The 19,750-nt window shown below is 41.7% G+C and overlaps 1 protein-coding gene across 1 annotated transcript in view; it reads right to left on the bottom strand.

Moving 5' to 3' along the window:
• The window catches only part of FRY (FRY microtubule binding protein), a 496,652-nt gene that overhangs the window by 277,021 nt on the left and 199,881 nt on the right, over nucleotides 1-19,750 (bottom strand). Inside the window, exons 14-17 of the mRNA XM_029602654.1 lie at nucleotides 19,589-19,675; nucleotides 17,160-17,331; nucleotides 13,484-13,616; nucleotides 4,303-4,410 (exon numbers count right to left, since the gene is read on the bottom strand). Of these exons, the coding sequence (XP_029458514.1) occupies nucleotides 4,303-4,410; nucleotides 13,484-13,616; nucleotides 17,160-17,331; nucleotides 19,589-19,675 (500 nt within the window). The remainder of the gene's footprint in view (nucleotides 1-4,302; nucleotides 4,411-13,483; nucleotides 13,617-17,159; nucleotides 17,332-19,588; nucleotides 19,676-19,750) is intronic.

The raw sequence follows: 19,750 nt of genomic DNA, 5'->3' as shown, positions 1-19,750 counted from the left end.
CAACACTATACAAAAACATGTAAGAAATAGTCCCTGCTCAGTACAGTCTACAGTCTAATCAAGATAAATATACAGGGCAAAAAGGACTGGGAATTTCATTTAAGAATATGGTTAAAAATGATTGAGACTGTAAAGAAGGACACTCAAGGTTTAAGATTTAAAAGTAGCTTCAAAAGAGGTGAGTTTTTAGTTGGGATTTAAATAAGGCAAGAGAAGGAGCATGACACACCAGCTCAGGAAGTCCGTTCCTGCATATGGTGTAGCCAGGTGGAAAGCAAGGCGTCAGGAATTGGCGGTAGAGGAGAAGGATATAGATAGGAGTGACTTACCTGAAGAGTGGCATGCACGAGGAGGAGTGTAGAGAGAGATAACAGAAGAGAGGTAGTAAAAAGCTGTGGAGTGAAGGCTTTCGTAGGTGAGTAAAAGGAGCTTGAACTGTATGTGGGACAGATAGGGAGCCAATGAAGTGACTTGAGAAGAGAGGTAATATGGGTGAAGTAACTTTGGCCAAAGATAAGTTGCATAGATGGACTATAGTGGAGAAAGACAGCTCACTGGGAGACTTGAGAAGCAGATTACAATAGTCTAAGCAGGAGGTGATGAGAGAATGGTTAAGGGTTCTATTAACATGTTCAGATAGGAAAGCATAACAATTAAAGGAGGACGTTATGACTGATGATTAAAAACTGGCAACTCTGACATTTTCCTCATAATTTAACACAATATTCAGAGTTTTTCTGAAATTTTAAAATTGCACGGTGAATGGAGTTCACGTTTTTGTTTTTATTTGAATGTAAAACTTCCTCATCTTCATATTGTAGTTTCACATACAAATTTGCCAGTGCACCTCATTGTTGAGCTAGTAGCACAGGGTCACAGGACTGAAAAAATCTTTTCTTGAGATCCTTCTCCTTCAGTCCCTCCCCTTCATTACATAAATATTTGCACAACCATATAAAATGCAAGTGCGTCAAGAGATAAACTGTGAAAACAATCACAGTGATTTTAGAATAGCTAGCACACACTGTACAAAGTACATATCCTGGAATGACAGAATTCTACAGAGTAGCTGAGGTTCTCCAAACTAAGCAACCCTCCCCTGCCTTAGGGCCTGATTCACTAAGGCATTTCTCCCATTCTGTGTCTATGGGGAAAATGCCTCGATGAATCACGCTCTTAATTTGCCCCTGGTGCAGTTGTTAAGCACGGTGCTGTGAAGGACCCCAGTTTGAATCCCACCTCCACTACCCACTTGTAACTTAGTACAAAGCACATAGAGCCTGATATCCAACAGTGCAAGGAACGGACAAGATATCCAGCTAAGGTTGTCCAGACAACTTGTCTGAGATACTGAGCAGAGTGCTGATGAGTAGGCACTCTGCTGAACATAGCCAGTCAAAGTCCTAGTTGGCTGGATAAACTTTTCTGGTTAACCTTAGGGCTGCTCTCCAGCAGAACCAGAATTAGCCAGATAAGTTGTCCTGCCCCATACTGCCTCCAGGCCACCTCCAAGTTATCCAAATACATTTTATCCAGCTAACTACTGTACTTAGCTGGATAACCTGGAGATGGTCAAAGTGTGGGAATTTTAAAAGCTTATGGTTTGTCTGGCTAAGTCCCAAACTTAGCCAGACAAACCATTTGAATATTGACCCCACAACCTCTCCATTTTTAAATTTAGAATCGAAGGTTCCCATAGCAGTGTCTTTGATCCCATAATATAATTTACAAGTGTCAGAATTAAAATTAATTTAACAGACATATGGCTGCATATACCATCCCACATACAGTTTCAAACACTGAAACACCATGCATTTCTAGCCCCTTTGAAGGAAAGTTAAATGAGGGCTATAGCACAGATCCCTTATTCAATCACTTCAGTACATCATAAATCATGTGACAAATGTTTCCCATGCCACAGCAAACAAATGTGCATTACTGCAGAGCTGGAGCCAGGCAATTTGGAACCTACGGCCAAGTGAAAAGGTGCACTCTCACTGTACACAACACACCACATGAGCAGGGAGACTCAGTTCAATGTTTTTAAGTTTAAAACATAAGACCACTATTATTTACATTATTTAAGTAGACATACTCATAAAATAAAAATATATCATGAGCTACATATTCTCAAAGTTGACACATTCTATTCACTAAACTGAAAAGGAAATGCTTCTTTTCACCTTTCCTTTCCATATTCTGTATGTTACGAAAGGAAAAAATATGCACGTATTTTCACTTTAGCGCATATGTGTAAGTTGCTATTTTAAAAGATGTAGATTTGGCAACTCACTCGTGCAATTTTTACACCTGCTAATAATTTGGCACAAGTGATATTAAAAGTGTTTACTGTGTACTACTGGCTGGGTGGGAGGTCTGGGTGAACTGGGGGGAGTTCAGGCTGAAGAACCAAGAGGATCTCGAAGACCAAGAGGATGAGTGGGTGAACCAGTGGACTATATGGTAAAACTGGTAATTTACTCAACACGCACATGTTTTAAAATGCACCAGCTTACGTTCATATATCCTGATATATGCGAGTAAGTACTACCTTATTTTCACATGTATTTTTTTAAATAGATAGGAAAACTATATGTATTCAATGCATTGATATACATTCTTTCAATGCACTGTGGGGCAGATTTTCAAAGGCTATGCGCGTAACCTGAGAAAATCTGCCCCTGCGCGTGCCGAGTCTATTTTGCATAGGCTCGGCAGCGCGTGCAAGCCCCGGGACACGCGTATGTCCCGGGGCTTCGAAAAAGGGGCAGTCCGGAGGCAGGGGCATGGTGTGGGGGCGGTTCTGGGGTGGGGCCGAGTGCTTCTGCACAGCGGCTGTGCACAGCGGCTGCGAGCGCATGTTAGTTATTTATTTATTTATTTATTTATTTATTTAAAGCTTTTTTATACCGGCATTCATGATAAAATCATATCATGCCGGTTTACAGAAAACATGGGAGTGATAAACATTGAACGAAAACTGGTGTTGATATGTAGCGAAGAAGTTACAATAAACAAGGGAAAATTAGAACTTGGAGAAGAAGAAGAGTAGCTGGAACGATTTAGTAGCGTTATAAAATCGGGCGTAGATTTGTTCGTGCCAGGTTGCGCGAACAAATCTATGTTCGCGCGTATTTTTTAAGAACTGGCCCTGTATGTATTCTCATGAAAGCCTACATATGTGCAGATATTGCAGGGTAGAGATATGTATATTTTATAAAACACACATATAGCATACATGCGGTTTCTAAAATACTAATTTATATCTGCTGAGAGCCATATACACACATATATGCCACCATATGCATTTGTTTAAAAGTTATCCTCTTAGGGGATTATTTACTAAAGGTTTTCTCCTATTTTGTTTCTATGGCAAAAATGCTTAGTAAATAGGGCCCTTAGATTGCAAGCCCTCTGGAACATTCTCCTGGTATGAGTCTGTTTGCATCCTACATATGCAAAGAGACTCATACCAATGATTAGTGACTTATATTGCTGGTGAAACTTGCCAGGACCCATGCCCTGAGCAGTGCGAGTGGGGGGGGGGGGGGGGGGGAGGGGAGTGGTATCCCCTTCTAAATTTCTGACTGGCCATGGATGGGGGTGACCCTCTGGGGTAGGGTCCCTGTTTGATGACATGGCAACATAGGACTTGGAGCTGCTACAGCTGTCATTACGACAGCATGAAGTGCTTGTGCCACCTCCCCCCACCCCCCACCCCCCGACAAAAAGCATTGGCATCCCTTGGGCCTGGAGCCCTAGACAATCGCTCGTCTAACCCACTCATTCCAAAGACTCCAATCCTTGCCAGCTACTTAATTACAGATTCCATTAATTCAGTTTCAGTTTGTTGAAAGAAGTTCAAAGTCATGCCATGTTTTTACAGATATGCAAAAATTACATATTTTTGTTTTGCAAATAATTTCACAAAAAGGTTGCCCATTTCGCCTTTTTCAGAGGCTTCTACTATGTGATTTAATGCCATATTCTTTATGCAGTCAACATCTGGTGAAAAGCTTTCAGAAAAGTAAAGCAATTTGATCTACAATGAATTGCTTCATCAAATCAGTGTAATTTACATCTACATAAGCAACTAAGACAAAGAAAATATCAATGTTTCATTAACTCTGCAGGTATGACACTCAACCTATATCTTTACTGACTTGTATCCTTATGTGGCCAAACTATTGACAATCGCTTAAAATTAGCTTTGTCTTAGCTCTATTAACTAGCTTTTAAATTGTTTGTATAATCTACCTTAACAATAAGTCAACCAGCTCAAGCTTTGCCTACACCACCTACCTCGACAGCAAGTCAATGAGCTCAAGCTTCGACATCCCATCGGGAAGCACTCGAGGAATAGCAGCTACACACGTCCTGAAAAGATCAATTTTGGGCTTTCGCTCACCACTGAAAATTTAAAGCAGTTATAGGGTTAGTAAAAGCAATACAAATGTCAAGGATGAACAAGTTAGTTGTAATGATTTCCAATAATTTAGTGGTTTTGACATAAATGCAGAGAAAAAACAATGAGTGCCTTGGAATGGGCAATATATTGTTCAGTCTATTAGGTAGCAGATAGGAATATTCAATCAATGAATCAGGCTGCTTCACAGGCTTAATGCTCTTACCTCTCTTTGTCAAGAGTAATGTCACCACGTAAAATGAAGCACAAATAGCCTATCCTACTGTGATAAACCAAGGAAGCTTTCATCCCTCTATTTTTATAAATAACTTGTAATCAAATTATTTTAATAATTCTATTTAGTTTGAGCTGGAATAAGGACTGATTTTTATTTGCAGTGATTTCTTTTCAAATGACTCATAAAAGCTCTACTATAATGGAAGCAAAGAATGTTCTATCATCAGTATGTGAAAGACCTTGGTGCAGTCCTATGAAAGTTTTTTGATCTTGACAGTAAACCACTATCTATGAAATCTGTTACTAGCTCATAAAAAATAACAAAATAAGAATTATTGAAACATTGTTTTCATACTAATCTATACTATGATTACATGCGTGGCAGGGCCTTGTGTGCACCGCATGCATTTTTAAAGGGGTCCAGCCATCCGCGTGACCCCCATTAGGTGCCAAAGTGCTGGGCCCAGATAAAGGGGCGAGGAGCGGCAGGGCTGGAGGCAGCCGATACAGCCATATCAGGAAAGGGACTGCCAGCATGCGCAAGTTACTACTTCTCCAACGGAGCAGTAAGCAATCAAATAAAATTTAAAAAAAGGTAGGGTAAAGGGTTTAGGGGGTGGGAAGGACAGGCGAAGAGGGAGGGAGTATGCGCAGGGGGTAGGGAAGTTCCCTCCCAGTCCGCTCCTTAATTGGAGCGGACTAGAAGGGAACTGGGAGAGGCTCGTTCTCGTTGCCACGCAAAATTTGCTAAAATCTACCCCCTTTTGCGTGCGCCACCCGCACATATGCACGAGGATTACAAAATCCAGCATGCATCTGCACGTGACCCGCCAATTTTATAACATGCGCGTGCTATGAAATCGGTCATCCATGTGCTGGGTACAGAGGCGGACTGGCCTATCGGGGGATCGGGCATCCCACGGTGGGCCGGTCGCGCTAGTCACGTGGTCTGCCGAGCGCGGACGTGACAGAGTCGCGCTCGGCAGACCACGTGGTATCTCCTAGGCCGGCCTGGGCAGCGAATCCCCGGGCCGGTCTTCATCGGGAATCCGCCGCTGGCCGGGTAGCACGCGCACATGGATGCACGCACCCTTCTTTAAAAACCTACCCCTATTCTTTTTGATTTGTATATTTATTTACTTTATTTACACAGGGCATCTGAATGAAAACAAAAGGATTATGAACACCCCTAAACCAAAGAAGACAAATAAGCTTTTAACTTTCTTCTGAAAATATCCAGAGGAGTTTCTTGAATATTATTATCATGATTTGTATAGCTCATATCAGAAGTACGCAAAACTGTACAGATACAAATAATGAATAGTCCCTTCTCCTTGAAGCTTACAATCTCGACAAGACAGACAGACAAGACACACAAAGAAAAACAAAAAGATTTTGGGGAAAACAGCAAGGCCATGACTGAGAAGCTTTAAGGTACCTGGGATTAAATTGAGGAGAGGCAATTTTTCAGAGTATCATCAGACATGACATTTGGATCTGGAAATGTTTTAAGGAAAGCTCTGGTCATGTAAGTTGTTGCTAATCAGCTTCTTCTTGTATAATGTGACACTGGACTGAAATATCTACTGGCCTCAATTCTATCTAAGAAACCATGAGACAATAAGAAGTAGGTAAGGAGTATCTACTGGCCCCAGTTCTGTCTAAGAAAAAAGAGAGATGCACTACCCAGTGCAGAGCCTAGATTGAGAACTGTTACACGATCAAGATAAATTGGGGTTCAGGTATTAAAAGCAACCTCAGAGAGGTGAGTTTTCAGGTTAAATTAGAATCTGGCAAGAAAATAGGCTGCGGGACACATTCAGGAAGATCATTACAGGCATTTGGTACATCCAGGTGGAAGGCAGACAAATGAGAGTTGGTGATGGGGGAGAAGGATGCAGATAAGAGCAATTTTGTCTGATGAGTGAAGCTTGGGAAGAGGAAAATATGAAGAAATAGAGAGAAGAAATAATGAGGAGTTGCAGAGTGAATGTACTTATAGAGTTATCGCGTGGAGCTCAGGTGCCTATGACAAATGTCGAGGCCCTCCTTCACTGTCAGGAACACTGAGAGTGTGAGCCCCCTGTGCCGCAGGTGATCAACACAATCCGTAGGCTGTGTTGATTCACACCGCTGGCGGGCAAGCACATCCAGGCACGGCCTAAGCTGAAACTTTAGACTTGGAACACTCTAGCCTTGAGCCAGGAACACTTGGTCTTAAACAGGAACACATCTCAGAAGGTCCAACATGCACCAGAAACTGAGACCTAGCAACGCAATGCTGCTCTCTGGGGTAGACTTCCGACCAGGGGTGGCTCAAAGCAGTCTGCTGCCTGAGGTGAAGGATGAAATGGCGCCCCCCCCATGGCCCAGTGCAGGTGAAATCACTAAGGGCCAGGATAGGGGGAAGGCAATAGAAGGTGAAGTGACTTGCACAAGGTCAAAAGGAATGGCAATAGGATTTGAACCCTGGCTTCCCTTGTTTGCAGCCCACACCTGTAACCACACATTTTTTGGGCCTGTTATTTTTTTGTTCTCAGTCTTCAGCGTCCTCACTAGGGGGCACCGGAAAAATGTTTTATGGGGCGGCCTTTGGCTGCCCCCACCTCCTGGGTCTAGAAATAGAATTCCTCCATTCCCTATTGCCTGCCTCCCACCCTTCTCCAGGATCTGCCCCCTGAGGGTGTGAGAGGTTGGTGAATGGTAGGAGTCTGTGTATGTAACAAACTCTCTCTTAGGGCTGATACAAGGGTATTAGATGCCCTAGACAAACCTTACAACATGCACTCCCCCTTCTCTTCCCTCCCCACATAATTAAAACTTATGCATTCTTTTCTATTTTAAAATGTATTAACTTCCCCAACCTAAAAAGGCAGATTGCATATGGAAAAAAGACATACAAAGTACAATATTTTGAAGTAAAAATATCACTTACAACAACATATATATTATATAGGCATACACTGCAAAAAAACACATTTTCAATAATAGTTTAATAGACTTAATAAACTACCTCATAGTATCAAGACAGTTTACTGGATCCCATATAGTATTAGGCCTATGGTAAAGTGCACTGGGTGTGGACTTGGCCCACAGAAAGCCAGGAATAAACTGAACTACAATTCCAATATAGTAAGCATTCCATATCATAATTGCCAGCACTCAACCTATGAAAAAGCCATACTGCAGATATTGCACCAGGCCCTAAACACCAATACACCTCCTGTTAGGAAAACAGATTAAAGCCAGGTTGTTGTAAATCCCAAAAGAGAAACTACAAGCTAGCAGAATACCTAAAGCCTCAGTCATACAAGTAGAACACAGACAGACTCTCACCAAATACAGAATAAAGAGATCATAAAATATAAATTGAAACGTGCAAACAAAAACTGAACTGGAAATCAGAAGAAGCCAAACTCTGTAAGCAATGCAAACACAATCAAGAAATATAAAACATTAAACACACCAATAAAAAAATGTCAAATCTGCTGATAAATTCAGCCAATTAAAAACATGTTTAAAAATGTTTAAAATATTACCAAACACTAATAAAATATTTCAAAACAGCAGATACATCACATCCAATAATTAAAACTAACAGGGATAAAAAAAAAATCTCCCACTCTCCATACCTGAGAACTTTAGATTTCCAGTCCTCCTGAGATTGTCGTAGATAGGAGGAAGGTGCACAAACTTTAACCTTTCTTATACACATATATACAGGTACTCTCACACATTCACACACATGTGCGCAGGTGCTCTCTCTCATAGATATACACGTACACATATACACACACACAAACACCCTCTCATATATACACATACACACACACTCTCATTTATACACCCCCCACCAACCTCTCATACACATACATACCCCCACTACCCTCTCATATTCACACATACACACACACTACCCCCACCCACCCTCTCATGCACACATACACACCCCACCACCCTCTCATATACACACACACACCAACCACTCATACATACACACATCCTTACCCATCCTCCCTCTCATATACACACACACATACACACCCTGCCCACCCTCTCATACATATATATATGTGCACATACTCACTCTCTCATGCACACACACACACACACCCCCCCTCTCATACAGACACTCCATGGTCCCTCTCCTACAGACACTCCCACCCTCTCTCTCATACAGACACACACCCTCTCATAAAGACATCCAACCACACCCACCCTCCCTCTCATACACACACACACCCTTTCACATATACCCCCACCCTCTCATATGCATACACACACCCTCTCATACATACTCACAAAGTCTCTCTCACATACAGGCACTCATTCTCACAGGGCAAGTTTTTTTCACACAATTTTTGGACCTTTTCTTTGGCTGCACAGCAAGGCCTCTTCTGCCGCTGGCTGTGGGGAAAACATGGCAGCACCTCAAACCCTCTTCCGCTGCCAGCTGCAGGGAAACGCTGGCAGCACCGCAGTGACTCTTCTTCGGCCGTTGGATCATAGAGTGGGAACCCTGACAGCACGTTGCTGTTCCACACCACTGGGACCTTCCTTTTGCTGGCAGGGAGTGGAAACCCTGCCAGCATGTCACTGCTCCACACCACCAGCATTGCAGGTTTTCTGCCGGCTGAGCTGTTTGCCTGAATGAAGGGTGAGGTAGCTGTGCAGGAAGGTTTCAAGGGGGCAATTTTTCTGCCTCAATATCTTGCTGCCTGAAGCGGCTGCCTCACCCTGCCTCATTGTAGAACCGCCCCTGCCTCCGGCCACTCCAAAAGCCCTTTTTTACTTGCTGTTTGGGAACACCTTGTGCGTCAGGACAGATGAAGGTGAGGACTAAAGATGGCTCTGGAAACATGGATATGATGGAAGGCACTGAAGTCTTGGAACTAGACAAAGGCACTGAAGACTTAGAACTGAAGACTCAGGAACTTGGATACATGATGAAGGTTTAAACTTAGAACATGAAAAGCTCTGGAAGAGCCCTGAACCAGTGCTCACCGTTCACAGCTCATGGGCTGGTTGTGTACCATGGCAAAGGTGGAGTAGACTCTGATATTGAGACTTAGCCATGCATAGAAGCTGGAACAAGAACTTCAAAGACCAAAAACACAACTCAGGAACTCAGAACTTGGAAGCTCAGACTCAGACTCAGGAACTCAGACAAGACTTTAAATCAAAGGAATCCCAGAGACCAACCAGCAGCAATGACTCTGAAGATTCTGGACAGAACAAAGGCTTGAACAAGAACAAGACTTGTAATCAGAACACTTGGAGACTTGAACTCAGGACACTTGAAAACTTGAACTCAGGACACTTGGAGAATTGAACAGAAGATATTTGAAGACTTGAACTGAAGATAGACTTAAACTGAAGACACTTGGAGACTTGGACTGAAGCTTTGAAGATGAAGACTTGAACTTGAGTGAAGACTTGAACTGGAACTTAAGGATGAAAACGATTACATCAGGGACTTAACTGAAGATTCAGGAACTTAACTGAAGATTCAGGAACCCAACAGCGAAACCAGGAACAAGGACCACTGAAGACAAGAAGAAACCTTGCAAGAAGACAGAAGACCAAGGACGCGGAGACCAGGAACACCAAACGAAGAACAGGAAGACCTTGTGAAGGCAACCAGGAAGTGACTGAGGAACTGCAGGATAGAATTCATCAAGAGGGGCCTCAGGGCTTTTCCCACCATGGGTCCTTTAAATGATGAGTCATGTACTCCCACCTAGACAAACGCTAGAAGAGTAGGGATACTGGGTGCAGGAGCAGCCCGTCAGTGGTGACCAGGCTGTGAAGAAGACAGCAGCAGAAGTGGCTCTCTGCCACATAGAAAGCAGCAGCATAGGCGGCGACTCACCACCACAAGGCAAGGTAGCACTCTATGGCCGATATAGTGGCTTCCCGCCACATAGATGACCAGTGATAGCGGCATCCCAGCTGCATGGAGGACTGGTGGCAGCAGCGCTCAGCTGTGTCAGCAGCACCGGGCAGTGAGTGAACCCTTGTGGGCATGTCCCGCGAGCAGCCATTGTAACATATAGGCAAGTATAAGAAGCTTACATTTTATGCAGAAGCAGGGGGGATCCAATGTAATGATCTGAGAAAAGGGGTTACATGAACATAAAGGTGTTGGCAGTATGATTAGTCTTGTCATTTAATTTTTTACAGACTGTAATAGAGAAAGGCCATTCAGTGGCAGATTCATATCGAGCAGGTTGCAGTAGTCTAAGCTGAAGGTGCTGAGAAAAGGATAAGGGTTCCGATGATATGTTTGGAGAGGAAGGAATGGATTTTGATGATATTAATATTGTAGAGAAAGGAACAACACTTCTTAACAGTGTTGTGGATGTGTTCAGAGAATGAGAGAGGAGTTTGAAATGAGTCCCTAGGTTACAGGCCGAAGGAACAGAGAGGATAATAGCGTTATTTACAATGATAGAGAAAGGACGGTGGGAGAGGAGGTTTTAGAAGGAAGAATAAGGAGTTCCAGTTTTGGCTATGCTGAGCATGAGCTGACAGTGGGACATCCAAGCAGCAAAACTGGAAAAGCAGGCTATGATTTGAGATTGGATTCTTGGAAAGAGTTCTGGCATAAAGATAGATCTGGGAGTTGACTGCAAAAAAGGCTCTATTGGAAGTCCATGGGAGTTTAGTTCACCCAGGAAGAAAAGAAGAGGGACTAGGACATAGCCCTGAAGCACACCAACCAATTATGGGATAGCAGAAGAATCTACTGGAGGAGACACTGAGATGCATTGGGAAAGATAAGTTGAGAGCCAGGATAGAACTGAATCTCAAAGTCCAAGAGAGGATAGAGTGTCAAGGAGTAGATGGTGGTCAGCAGTATCAAAAGCAGCAGACAGGTCAAGGAGGATAAAGATGGAGCACAGCCCTTTAACCTTGGCCATAAAGAGATCATTGCAGACCTTGGTAAGGGATATTTCAGTTGAGTATAGAGAACAAAATTCAGATTAAAGCAGATCAGGGATATCCTACAAAATAAAGTAGTCAAGACAGCAGAAACAGATGACCCATTCAACTAGCTTGGACACAAAGGAGAGGAGGAAGATGGGACACTAGTTGTCAGGGCAGGAAGGATCCAATGAAGGATATTTGAGGAGTAGTGTGATCATAGTAGGTTTGAAGACAGCAGAGAAAGTTGCCATTGAAAGTGACAAATTGAGATTGTGAAAAATAAAGAGGATGACGGCTGGAGAGATAGCATTGAAGAGTTGAGTGGGAATGAGGCTAGAGGGAATGTAAAGATGGGAGGGTACATCAAAATGTGAAAAAGCCTGTTTATTGCAGGGACTACAAAGGACAGTCAGAGACAGAGAACAGGGCCAGCAAGCAATTAGGAAAGAGAGATACCGAGGGGCTGAATTATGAGGAAAAAAACAAGTAGTTTGAAAATAGCGTGATACTTTACCAGGAACCAGTACATAGCATACAGTAGCATGTTGACATGAGAACATGGAAGCCAAAACAGAAAGTGAGTTGCAGCATTTTGGAGACACTGAAGAGAGTGAGGAGGAGAATCAGAGAGAACATTAAAGAAGCTGTTAGAGAAATCAACATGAGAGAAAATAGGCTGAAGGAGAAGACACCTTGCATCACAAGTGAGGAAAGAGAAGACTTTAGAGAAATTGTCAAGCTGAAAGCAGAGTGAAATGGATATGGTGGAGACATAAATCTGAAGAGAAAGAGCAGGGTCATGGCTATATACTTATCTGGTAGTACTTACCAATTCACCCTTCTTTGTGAGGCTAATACTCTATTCATTGTTAGTAACATTAATCAAATATCAGTGACTTATTCTCCTGCATATACTTCTCTGGAATCTGCCTCTTACATGTTAGAAATCTACATTAGTGACTAGCAGATGGACAGATATATCTTGTGAACTTGGAATTAATCCAGTTAGAAATAAATATGTGAACACATCCCGCACTGCACTGGTGCAAACCATCACACAGCAGTCTTCATCAGCACAAAACACTGAATGGATTTAGCATCTTTCATCTGGCTAGTACTCATGAAATGATATTGGAAGAATGAAGTTGTAGACAAGGTACACAGGGGAGCCAGCCCCCATAATATCTCTGCACACCTTTACTTATCAAAGAAATGCAACATCATTCTTGATTTTTCAGTTTGCTTTTATTTCATTTATATCTACATTTATTTCCATGTACTTGGTCTCTCTTTAGACCTACTTTCTATTAGGCAAAAAAATGATGGAAAATAGTCAGATGTGCTCATTTCCCACCTCTGCTGATGCTTTGGAAACTTTTTGTAAGAGTGATACATGAATTTTGCAGAAAACAAGTGAAATTCCAGACTACATGGGAATGTTCTGGAAGTTTTTTTCTTTTGCTATGAACCACACTCTAGTGCTTGGGAAAAGACTGTCATATGCATATGTGCATTTAGATTTTTTTTTTTCTAAATATTTTTTCAATTAATAATCATTGCTTATTTATGTAATAACAGTGACATCAGTAATAGGACCTATTGGGCTATTCTAGCAGGCCATTTGTTCTTATTATTTAAGCACAATAGATTATCAAGATTTTACATTTGATCTCCATTCATGGATTGATCTGGGTTCAATGGAATCGATTTTACAGAATTCTGATAATGATAACAGTTAATATCATCAGTGGCAGAGTGAACCTCGTCATGCTGGTTGAAGGGCTGGGAAACATACTTAATTAAATGCTTTAGTGTTCTGATGACACACGTTTTAGATCCTGTCTCAGTCATATAATAAAGTCATCAGTCTGCGCAGCCTATTGTAAAAAGAAGTAATTATGTAATACTCACGTGATCATGTCTTCAGGTTCTTTGTTCAACATCTGTACATTAGTCAGCATCATACACCTTCCCACTTCTTTATCAAGATGCCTTAATATATTGTCTACAGCTTTTCTTACTTGAGAATAATATAATGACATGCCTATAAAATACACAGATATGTACATGTAAATTGATCATTTTTGTCACAATAGAATATTTTACTTCACTGACACATTATATCCTATCCCTGTATTATGCAGTAAGACATTAAAGGCCAGATGCAGTAGTACTTCTACCCAAAGACACAAAATGGGAGAAACCCCTTTGTTCAACTGGTACTAAACTGTACATGCATGTAAACTAATGATCCAACTTATATTTGACAAGAAGAAATATCTAACACAGTGGTCTTGCCAGCATCAGAATGACTTTTATAGCTCTGTAACTGGTTAGTTTGAAATTACAATGGAGGATTGTTGAATCCAACCTTCTCCTGACTGCCTTTAGGCATGGCAAAATAAAACCAACGGTAGTTGATTTGGCTGTGAATTGAAAAAAGAAATGCCTGTCTAATCCCGACATACAGTGATTGGTGCAAATCTCCAGGTCAATACTCTATCTTACAATCTATTTAACTCAGCTAAATGGAGAATATTGCATTTTAATTGTTGTTTCCTAATGTTCTTTAAGACAATTTTTACTGCCTTAAATCATGCTTGCAAATTTATAAAGAGAAAAAATAAAAACAAACAAAAATGAAACCACATCTAAACTGGGTGAGAAGGTACATATTACTGTACAATCATGTGATCTGGTTTGACCAACCAGGATGCTCCATGTTGCCATATTTATTTATTTATATTCTGTTTTCAGCACTTCAAAGTGGACTACATTCAGGTACCATAGATATTTCCTGAGGGTCTGTTTTAAAAAATCATTTACACACTTAAAATTGGGTTTTAAACATGTAAATGCACTTTACCTGTGTAAGTGGGCTTTTGAAAATTGCTGCAATATATGCCATTGAATTGTTCATAGGATTTACCCACGTAAGTGCACTTTACGTGTGTAAATGGTTTTGAAAATTGCTACGGTAGTATGATTCATTTCTGTGTACAACTTCTTTGAAAATTCACCTGTTAGTATATTAAGTTCATGTGTATTATGCATTTTTAAGAACATTTGACCACTTCAAACAATGAAATATCGCTGTTCTATTGACCTCAGTTTGAGTATTGGCTTTGGAGATCTGAATCATTTCATACTAACTACAGATGCTTCTGTGCATACTCCTCCACCTTTAGTGGGAAAAAAATTCTACATGGATCAAGCTCCCAGAAATAACCTTGATCAGGAAGCTTCTAGGAATGCACTGAATTCCAGGACAGGCCAGCCAGAAAATGTAAATGAGAAAACAGCTGCCTTAAAGAGCTTGTCTTTCATCATTTCCTTTCAGGACAAAAGCAAGCTTTTCCTTCATTCTGATTTCACAGGCTAACAACATAGTTTCTCTTGACCTGGAATTCAGGATGTTTGCACCTTGCAGGAAATATTTTTCACATAAAGTACAACTGTCACCAGTGAGAAATGGGCTATAATGCTGCATTGTTTTCTAAACAGGATTAGCTACCAAATCATGGACATTGCCTGGCATACTAAAGGGTGAAGAGCATTCTGCAATTGCCAAAAAGGATCAAAGGGGCACAGAGAAAACCTAGTTTCAGAAAGATGGTGAAAGTCTACCAATGATGTTTCTAGGAGTCTAAAACACAATGCAACTTCTTAGCACAAATCCAACCCTCTGAAAAGAGCGGTGTTAAGCGGAGTGCCGCAAGAATCGGTGTTGGGACCGGTCCTGTTCAATATCTTTGTGAACAACATTGCGGACGGGATAGAAGGTAAGGTTTGTCTTTTTGTGGATGACACTAAGATCTGCAACAGAGTGGACACGCCGGCAGGAGTGGAGAGAATGAGAAAGGATTTAAGGAAGCTGGAAGAGTGGTCGAAGATATGGCAGCAGAGATTCAATGCCAAGAAGTGCAGAGTCATGCATATGGGGTGTGGAAATCCGAAAGAACTGTATTCGATGGGGGGTGAAAGGCTGATGTGCACGGAGCAGGAGAGAGACCTTGGGGTGATAGTGACTCTTGATCTAAAGTCGGCGAAACAATGTGACAAGGCGATAGCTAAAGCCAGAAGAATGCTGGGCTGCATAGAGAGAGGAACATCTAGTAAGAGAAAGGAAGTAATGATCCCCTTGTACAGGGCCTTGGTAAGGCCTCACCTGGAGTACTGTGTTCAGTTCTGGAAACTGCATCTCCAAAGGGACAGAGACAGGATGGAGGCGGTCCAGAGAAGGGCGACCAAAAAGGTGGATGGTCTACATAAAATGACTTATGAGGAGAGATTGAAGAACCTAAATATGTATACCCTGGAGGAGAGGAGGAGCAGGGGTGATATGATACAGGCTTTCAGATACTTGAAAGGTTTTAATGATCCATGTTTAACAACAAACCTTTTACGTTGGAAAAAAATCAGCAGAACTAGGGGCCATGATTTGAAGCTCCAGGGAGGAAGACTCAGAACCAATGTCATGAAATATTTCTTTACAGAGAGGGTGGTGGATGCCTGGAATGCCCTTCCGGAGGAAGTGATGAAGACCAAAACTGTGAAGTATTTCAAAGGGGCATGGAATAAACACTGTGGATCCAGTGTTTATTCCATGCCCTTTTGGGATGGGAATGAAGAGAAGAACCATGGGGGGTGGATTACTGGAGTGGAGGCTAGTACCTGGTGATTACTACCCTTACTCAATAAGCCTTTGCACGGTTAATGCAACTCCAACATTGCTCTCTGCTTCAATGGCAAGGGGAAATGTGGAAAAGAAGATTTGCATTCAGATAACTACCAACAAGGTCTGAACTTCACAATCTGGGTAAACAAATAAGCGTGGGCGTAGCTTGCTTATTACGGCGGTTACCACCCTAAACCAATTAAGCCTGATACATCACTTTAAATGCATATACGGCATTGCTCTCTGTTTCAACGGCAGGGGGAAATGTGGAAAACAGGATTACATTCAGACTACATCCAACAAGGCATTGATCTGTGCAGTCGGGGTAAATAAGCATCGGGGTAACTTGCTTGATGCAGCGGTTACTACCCTTAACCATTAAGTCTTATGCTCACCCTTGATGAAACTCCAACATTACTCTCTGCATCAATGACAGGGGAGGGCAGGAAATTTGAATCAAACAGTTACCAACAAGGGCCGTGAACTTGGTAGTTGATGAAACAGATAAGTATGGGAAAATAAGTGTGGGAGCTTGCTGGGCAGACTGGATGGGCCGATTGGTCTTTTTCTGCCATCATGTCTATGTTTCTATGTTTTCTTGGTTCATCAGTTTCCTCCTGCTGCTTTGGAACTCCAGCTCACTCAAAACAAGCCTCTACTGGGTACAGTGCCAACCTGAGGCCCTCCATTTTATATTACATCTCACCCCCAACCCTTCCCTCCATTTAATTCATCCATCTCAGTGACAGTCCTTGGCCAGGGTTCATTGACCGCAGCTTCTTCCAGGACATCAAAGGAAATTCTTTTTTATGTTTTTACATACGAAGAAAATTATTTGGGCTAGTTATATGAAATGTCTGTCTTTGTTTTTCATTAAATGCTGTTCAGCGTATATGGTTTGTTACTCACCTATCATTTTAGCCTCCTCTTCAGTGAGAGTTTTGCTCAAGTAAGTTTTCTTGACTCTGAGAGTGTTACCAGAGGGGAGGACAGCCCCAGTGACTGGCATCGGAGGCTCTCCATCTTTCTGTTGCAGACTATCAGCAACTACTAAGAAGGCCCTCAAGCCAATGTTCATTCTCTGTGGATTGCAAAATGAGAACATAAACCAAATAAACCATGAATGCAAGTCACAATTTAAACATTCTTTTTTTAGGAAACTATTAATGGCCATACAAAAAATGTTGACAATGCAGTGGCCTTTGAATTATGCTAAGCATGGCTACTACATCTGCCAAAAACAATATTAGTTGGAATTACAAGTCAGGATACATGGATATTGAAAAACGCTAAGGGTGTGCAGCCAAATAATTTTGGTTTTTCCTTTTTTTGTTTCATTTTATGCTATTCTGTTTTAGTACATACTAAAGCCCAGATTTTAAGCACTCTGCATGCGCATAAAGCCCGGTACGCGCACAAGTGCCGGGCTTGTTATAAAATCGGGCGTAGATTTGTGTGCGCCGGGTTGCGCGCACAAATCTACACCCGCGCGTAGGTATTAAAATCTGGCCATAGGGCTTTATCTCAAACATTAAGGCCTTACCATGAAATGATAAATGAACCTGTAAGAAGCCTAAACCTAGATAAATGAATTGCAGGCCTAAATTTGGCTCTTCAAATTTTAGGGGGTTCTAACTTAAAGGAAAATTTTAAAAGCCCTATGGGTGCCAAAGCCAGTAGATTCCTGCGTATCTCGGGCTGACACATGCCACGTGGATTTTAAGAGCCACCCGATATGCACACAAATAAAAAAGGGGTGGGGCATGGTCTGGGTGGAGCATAAGCAGGACATGGGTGTTCCGGGAAGGTCACTTGAAATATGCGCATAAGTATTTACGCACACAAGTGCATGCCGGGCTGTTCCACCATGTAATTTTACTTCTGCTATGGATGATGTGTAAGTTTTAAAATTAAAAAATCAGGGTTAGTCAATGGGGTTTCTAGGGTCGGGGATAATAGGATAAAAGGGATGAAGGTTATTTAGGGGGGTTAGGAAGTCAGGAGCCTTTATCTGAGCTAACTGGGAACAGACTGGGGAAACTGGTAATTGCGTCGCCATGCGTATCTAATAAAATTCTCCCACTTATGCAGTAAGCTGGCATTTGTGAACACAAGTGCGTGTCCATACAAGGTTGCATGCACTTGTATGCGCGTACAACCGATTTTATGTCATAAGCGCATTTACTCGCTTCTTTTAGAAAATGGCTGAGTCCATTCGCACGAGCCACCATACACATGTATATGTACACCTGCATGGCTGTTTAAAAGTTACCATCCCCATGTGCATTTTCAGTAGCAACAGCAGATGTACTGGGCTTTCGGCTTTTGGGGATTTCCAGGTAGGTTGGGAATGTTGTGTTAGAGGTTGCAGATGGGTGGGGAATTAGGAGGGAGGGCTGGCAGCAATGTGGTTTTTGGAAGACCAAGGGATCGGAGGCTTAGGAGTGGGGAGGATCCTTGCCCCTATGGCTCACAATTTTAAATTATATTTTGGGGGACTTGGGGGAAAGGGAATACTATGACTGACAATTTATGTTGATTTTTGGGGGTTGGGGATGAGGAATCGGGTTGGTGGTCCAGGGAGAATTTTTTTTTTTTGCTACTTAACTGGCTATATAAGAACACAAGTTTTGCCATGCTAGGTCAGAACAAAGGTCCATCAAGACCAGCATTCTGTTTCCAACAGTGGCCAATGCAGGTCACAATTACCTGGCAGGATCCCAAACGATAGATTCCATGCTGCTTATCCTAGGGATAAGCAGTGGATTTGTCCAAGTCCACCTTAATAATGATTTATGGACTTTTCTTCCAGGAACTTGTCCAAACTTTTTTTAAACCCAACTACACTAACAGCTCTTAACACATCCTCCAGCAACAAATTCCAGAATTGAATTATTTGTTGAGCAAAAAGTACTTTCTCCTATTTGTTTTAAACATTTCACCTAGTAACTTTATTGCATATCCCCTAGCCTTTGTACTTTTTGAAAGGGTAAGCAACCGATTCACCAGTTAGATTTAAGAGTTAACTGGGTAAAGTTACCTGGATAACTTTACCGAGTATATTCAGTGGGAGACATGTCTTGCTGAATATATGTGAAAAGTTATCTGGCTAATATTAGCCGGATAATTTGTCTACACCCCAGTTTACCTCTATTGTGATAAAAAAAAAAAAATCCTTAAATCTTCAGAAAATACAAATGTAATTATTTTGTTCACTTGGGGATCATTTGCTGATGCAAGACCTTCTTACTGAAATAAGAATAAGTCATGCATACAGTGTTATAAGCATCTCATTAAAACTGGCATTTATTGTGATCCAGAGAAAGAAACACATTTACCTCGGGGTTCAGGCTGAAAGCTTTCGCTGGTTTTCCAACAGAAAGAAGGTCAAAGATAATTTCTTTCATTGCAAAATCTAGACGTTCCTAGGGTTAAAGCAAAGTAAGATATTACAAGTACAATTCTAGTACTAGAAAAACAAATATTGGCTTACTAGCCAT

Source organism: Rhinatrema bivittatum, chromosome 5 (genome assembly GCF_901001135.1).
Source record: "Rhinatrema bivittatum chromosome 5, aRhiBiv1.1, whole genome shotgun sequence".
Taxonomy (NCBI): Eukaryota; Metazoa; Chordata; class Amphibia; order Gymnophiona; family Rhinatrematidae; genus Rhinatrema; species Rhinatrema bivittatum.
The sequence above is the reverse complement of the archived record's forward strand: the minus strand, read 5'-3'. Positions and strand labels throughout refer to the sequence as shown.